Raw genomic sequence first — 6,067 nt, forward strand, 5'->3', positions numbered from 1 at the left:
TACGCCTAAATTACACCTCTCTTATGAGAGAGTAAGCGGTCACTATTAAATATAGAACCCAACTAGTTTGGATGTCGAATCCTACAGGGAATACTGTGTTCACTAAGTATTGTGATTTTTATTAGACTGTTGATCAAAGTTCCTGAATAAGAGGTGTTTTGATTTATAAAATGTGTTCTAAGTAATTGTAACAGAGTTGTTCCAAGTAATGATTCTTTCTGCTAGTAATAATTCAATGATATTAAACAAACTAGAGTTATGGTTACCAAGATGTTTAAACAGTTAACGTTGTGAATCACTTTTGAGTTCCACTCAAAAACTTCAATTGCAAGAACAACTGAATTCTAGTGCTTACCCATTAGTTTCTCAACCTTAATGGATAGTTTATCCCTTAACTCTCTCAACTTAAAGAATATATTGATTATTCAATCATTTTTCTCATGTAGGTTAATCCTTGTTACGGCATTCTCCATTAATCTAAAGATTTAGGTCTCTAGATTTCATGTAAACCCTTTCTTTTCCCAACAAACACTTTTCTATTCTAATAAGTGATTGTTCGTGAGTGTACTTTTCAAGTTTGGAACCAAGAAAAGTCATTAGAGTGAAGAAGGGTTTATGCAACATCAATTACCTACAGAAACTCAATTAGAATCACAACCCATATCAACTGCTTACATCAAGGCTCCCATAACCCTAGTTATGGGAGCTTAGCCACTCATATCCATAGAAGAAAGAGAAAGAATACTTGTATTATTCATAAATAAATTCAAAGTTCACTTACAAAGGTTACTAGAATTAATTCTTGAATCTTTAATAGCAATGGAATGATTAGATCCACAAATGTTATTTGATTCACAGATTTGTACATTACAGAGAGTTTTAAAGATGAAAAACTAAGATAAAACAATCTCCAAAATTTAGAATATCCTCAATAAAACCCTAGCTAGGTATTTATATGCTCCCAGGTTTAGAAGGTTTAAAATTTAAACTCATAAAATGCCACATCTAAATTGATGATCTAGTTGATGGTCCATCGGGAGTTTGAAGGTCTGTCGGGAGCCTTATGGTCTGTCACATGGACATTCACTGAGTTCCCTAGGATGTCATGTTCTACTTAATCCTGACGGCTACCTCCACGGACCGTCAATGGTCCGATGATCCGTTGCATGGTCCATCTCTCAAGCTTTTGAAATCTTGCATTCTGCTTAAGTCTGACTACTACCTTGGTGGACAGTCGATAGTCCGACGTTCCATCACATGGACCGTCGCTCAGGTTTTTAAAATCTTACATTCTGCTTAAGTCTAACACCTAATTTGGTGGTTCTCCATAATCTTGATGGTCTGCCACTTGGGCCGTCGCATGGGTCTTCCATCTGGAGCCATCTGTTTAGCTCTAATGATCCACCTGGCGGTTCGTCGCATGATTGACGGTCTGCTATTTGGGTTGTCATTGACCTTTTCTACTATTTTCCTGAGTTTTTTTCTTCAGCTAATTCCTCAACCTAAAATCACTCAAATTCACTATTAAATACAACTTTAGTGGCTTGAAAGCTCATAATTTTTCTAAGAAAAAGATGCAAAATATTTCATCAAAAGCCAAAACATCAACACCTGCATCAGCATGATTGCACTTGGGGACCGCGATCGCGGTAACTAAGAGCATTTCTACTCCCCTGTTTTCCCCTGTTCAGCTGCTTACTCAATTTTCATGAATTTTTCCCCTGTTTAGTTTTTAATGCAGAATTACACACTTTCCCCTTTCCAAGCTCATCCAATGCATTCTATAGAGCCACAAATGTATGGTTATTCATATGCAAAAGATAACTTCTATCCCACAAAAATAGAACAAAAAGGATACGATCCACTCTCATGGAATTTGTGGGTTGCCTCCCACCCAGCGCCTTAGTTATCTTCGTGGGATGACACTTTCCTTTCTTCATTCTCAAGGTTGGTCTTCAGACCCCTCCTTATTAACTTTCTCATTTTCAACATCCACCATGGATACTATTGAAGATCCATGGTTTGTTTCTTTGACTTGCAAATATTGAAAGAGACTTCATCCTTTTGCACCCTAAATTTCATCTCCCCCATCTCTAGATCAATAATGGCTCTCCCGATGGCCAAGAAAGGATGAACAAGGATGATAGGTACCTGTTGATCCATTTCACAATCCAACACCATAAAATCCACTGGTAGTATAAATTTGTCCACTTTCACAAGGATATTAAATAAGATACCCACCGGGCTTTTGATTTAGAAATCCACCATTAAAAATCACATCGACGTGGTGTAGGGGAATCCAATCTGAGCTTCTTGTAATTGATAAAAGGCACTAAGTTGATGCTCGCACCGAGGTCATATTGAGCTTTTGTAGACTCATGTGTCCCAATTGTACAAGGAATGGTGAACGCTCCAGGGTCATTTTTCTTTTCTACAACCTTATTATCCATGATAATGCTACACCCATGAGTGAACTCAATGGTCTCACCTTCAATAATTTTCATTCTAGACATCAACTGTTTCATCAACTTAGCGTATCCCAGGATCTCTTGGATTGTCTCAAGAAATGAGATATTTATCGATAGGTTACTAAGCTTTGCCATGAACTTCCTCAATTTGTCACTTTTTTTATAAAATTGTTGAGGGAATAGGGGACGAACTTGGATTGTGAGCCTTTCTTCATTGTGTGCCTTTTTAATCCCAACCACTTCTTTGTCACTTTCATCAGCTTTCTTCTCATCATTTCTTTCTAGACTTTGAGGTAACACCTCTTTTTCCTTCACTTTGGGCATTTTCTGAATTAATTCTCTTTTAGAGGGTTTATCAAGGGTCTTCCCACTTCTTATGACAATTTTTGGAACTTGGGCATTATTATTTGGATTAGCAATCATGTCACTAGGGAGTCTACTTCTAGGTCTAGAATTTAGTTGCATGGAGATTTGCCTAACTTGGGTCACCAATTGCTTAATAGAGGTTGAGTGAGACACCACGGTTTGGGAAAGTTGAGAAAAGTCGTCTTTCAACTCTCAGACCATTTTGCCCATAGCTTCCACTCTATTAAATATTTTTGCTAACATATCCTTGGTCTTGAAATTTTTTGGGTCAAATGCACTTAAATCCTTAGCCTTAGCTCGATCATGAGGGGGAATATAACGGTCATAATCGCATTCCTGATCTCTCCAATCTCAATCCCACTTATAGTCCATCTAACCTTGGTTCCCACCTTGCCTTTGATAGGCGGGGTAGGAACCCCTCGAGTAGTTATCCAAATACCAGATTTCCTCATCCAACTTCTTTGCTTTTTCTTCATCTTCAAAGTATTTTGATGCTATGGTGTTTACCACTTTCGCGGGTGCACCCATAACATTCTTTGTCAAAAGTTCAATTTGGGTCATTATTTTCACCATGTTCTCTTCTTTTTTCTTTATTTCGCTTTCTTTGTTCATTATCGACCACGAAAGTAGTGGAATAGATCTTGGGAGCTTCAGTTTCTCAGGTATGCCAACCTCGATTTTGTTTTAACACTCCCCCAATCAATAGAAAGTCTGCGTGGTAGTGGAACTTTACTAGGGAGCTACCCGCCGCATTATCCACTATTGTTTTGTTTAATAGATCAAAGATACAGTAGAAGATCTCGAGAAGCATCTTCTCTGTGACATCATGATTTAGGAATTGAGCTAGCTTACCATTAAACCTCTCCCAAGCTTCAAATAATGGCTCTCTATTTATTTGTCAAAAATTCACAATCTCATCTCGCAATTAAAGCATTTTTTATGGTGGGAAATATCTATCAAGAAACACCATAGTAAGCTCATCCAAAGATGTAACTGAGATGTGCAGAAGTGAGCAGAGCCATAAAATTGCCTCACCTATTAGTGAGAATGGGAAGAGGTAAAGCCAAATGGATTCTTAAGTAATGTGTGCTATATTGAATAGAGCACACACTTCCACGAATTTCTTTAAATGGACATTTGGATCCTCAAAGGATTGACCCCCGTACAATCCTTTCATTTGCAACATGTGAAGCATGAAACTAGTCACATGGAAGACTTTGTTCCCATTAGTTGGTGGGATACGGATTGTACTTGTTTGTCCCACTTTATTTAGTATGCCCCCATCATCTAGAGGGGAATTAAAGGGGCCCATATTACTTTCGTTATAACTCATTATTTCATTAACCCTTTGATTGTCCACAAAAGACCAAAAATAACAAATATAGTAAATTACACCACCCGGGTATTCTTAAGTAAGAATCATACCACACAAGTAAAATCTATATGCCACTCCCCGGAAATGGTACCATTTTGATAACTCTCAACTCACTTCCATGATTGAAGGGTGAGGCGGTCGTTGTCCATAATCCAACTAGAGTTAGGGTCGAATCCACAAGGAGCAAATTATAAATTTCAAGTCCTATGGGTACTTTAATTACTAAAAGGTTACCTAAAATAATAATAAACAAGATATGTAAAATAAAATAGGGAAATTGGTTTGTAATGATTTTTAACTACCAATGCATGAATATGACACTTTTGATTTAAAATCATGATTAGAGAGGATCTTCGGATTATGTCTACCTAAAGTAAAGTATGTGGGTTGATGATGGTTTAGCATGAAGCTTAGTTGTTGACCAAAGGATAGGCTAGGTCAAAAGTAATTGTAGTCAGTCTTTCTGTAAAACTACAACGATTTCACCCATTGACTTTGTCGAGCACCTAATAAGTGTGCAATTTGTAATCACCCAAAACCTCAATCAAGCATCCCTATTTATAGGATGATTCTCTTAACATGATTTACACTCTAAATGCATTTATTTCTAAGATTGCAAAAGGTAGTAAACCACAAGCTCAATTGTCCACAATTTTCTTATCCCCCTATAACCCTCTTTTAAGGATATTATGGGTTATCTTAAGTTCACCTTCATCCTTCTTTCAAGGATGATGAAGCATTGTTAGAGTTTGGGGTTTTCACCCATCAAATTCCAACTCATTAACCCAAGCAATGGTGGAATCCATACTCAACAACTAAAAATCATGCAAACACAGCAACACCCACACACAATTATACTTTAGTTCAACATAATCCCAAGATTAAATTACTTAGCTACTTAGGAAGAAAGTAAAGAGAGATATACCATAAGGATTATCCAAAGCATTCATTCTTCAAAAATTATGAAGAAATTAAGCCTCCAAGAGTAGTTACACACTTTCCCAATTAGGGTTTATTTCTTTTAATTAAAAAATACCTATGAGGTAAGAAATAACCAAAGAAGAAAGGGTTTTTTCCTATATATGATTTGGGATTCGTCTATGTAATTTTACAAAACTGCCCTAGGTTATATTCCCGCTGAATCGCAATCACAGCTATGCTACTGTGTTTATGCTCTGTGGTTATATTATGCTGACATCTTGACTGACCAAGACCATATCCTGAGCATCGCGGTCATGGTAACTGAGGCTGAACTGCTTCAGGTCTCCAGCTGTACTCCTTTTACTTCTATTTGACCCCTTTTAGCTTCGATCTATATCTTTCTACCTTCTTAACTATACACCTACAAAATATGGTTATTAGTGCATTTAAATCATGATGATGTCATATTTTACTATACAAAGCATGGTAGTGTGCACACATGTTTGGTGTAAATGAGTGGTAAAATCACCTCTCATCAATTCTGTTATGGCTATAATACTTTGCAGGGGTTATATGGTATCTATCTTTATTATAGAGACTTTGGTATATTTTATAGAATTAGATATGGTGGATTTTGATATTATCCTATGGATAGATTGGCTCCATTTGTACCATGGTCCTCAAGATTGTCGGACTCATAAGGTCAATTTTCAATTCCCTAGTGAACCAATAATTGCATAGGAAAAGAGTTCCTTAGTTCCAAAAGAGATATTTATTTTGTATCCTAGAGCTTAAAAATTGATTTCCAAGGGGTGTCTTTATCATCTGATTTGGGTTAGATATTCTATTTCTGAGGGTCCTACCTCGTAATCTATCTCTGTAGTTGATGAGTTTCCTAAAGTGTTTCTTAAGGATCTTTCTAGTAGTCCTCCTAATA

The 6,067-nt window shown here is 36.8% G+C and overlaps 1 protein-coding gene and 1 non-coding gene across 2 annotated transcripts; one reads left to right on the forward strand and one right to left on the reverse strand.

Annotated features, from left to right (window-relative positions):
- Nucleotides 1-2,267: 2,267 nt before the first annotated feature.
- On the reverse strand, nt 2,268-2,891 carry LOC107868861. Its single transcript, XM_016715481.1, has one exon. It carries the CDS (start codon nt 2,889-2,891, stop codon nt 2,268-2,270), a length of 624 nt encoding a protein of 207 aa, XP_016570967.1.
- Nucleotides 2,892-3,655: 764 nt separating this feature from the next.
- LOC124898296 lies at nt 3,656-3,761 on the forward strand. The gene has a single exon (XR_007055271.1). It is a non-coding gene; the product is annotated as a small nucleolar RNA R71 (small nucleolar RNA).
- Nucleotides 3,762-6,067: the final 2,306 nt, after the last annotated feature.

The sequence above is a fragment of the Capsicum annuum genome, chromosome 4, assembly GCF_002878395.1.
Source record: "Capsicum annuum cultivar UCD-10X-F1 chromosome 4, UCD10Xv1.1, whole genome shotgun sequence".
NCBI classification, from domain to species: Eukaryota; Viridiplantae; Streptophyta; class Magnoliopsida; order Solanales; family Solanaceae; genus Capsicum; species Capsicum annuum.

Bases quoted from the DNA above. Each gene is read 5' to 3' on its own strand.
- LOC107868861 (XM_016715481.1), bottom strand. From the start codon at position 2,891: ATGATTGCTAATCCAAATAATAATGCCCAAGTTCCAAAAATTGTCATA.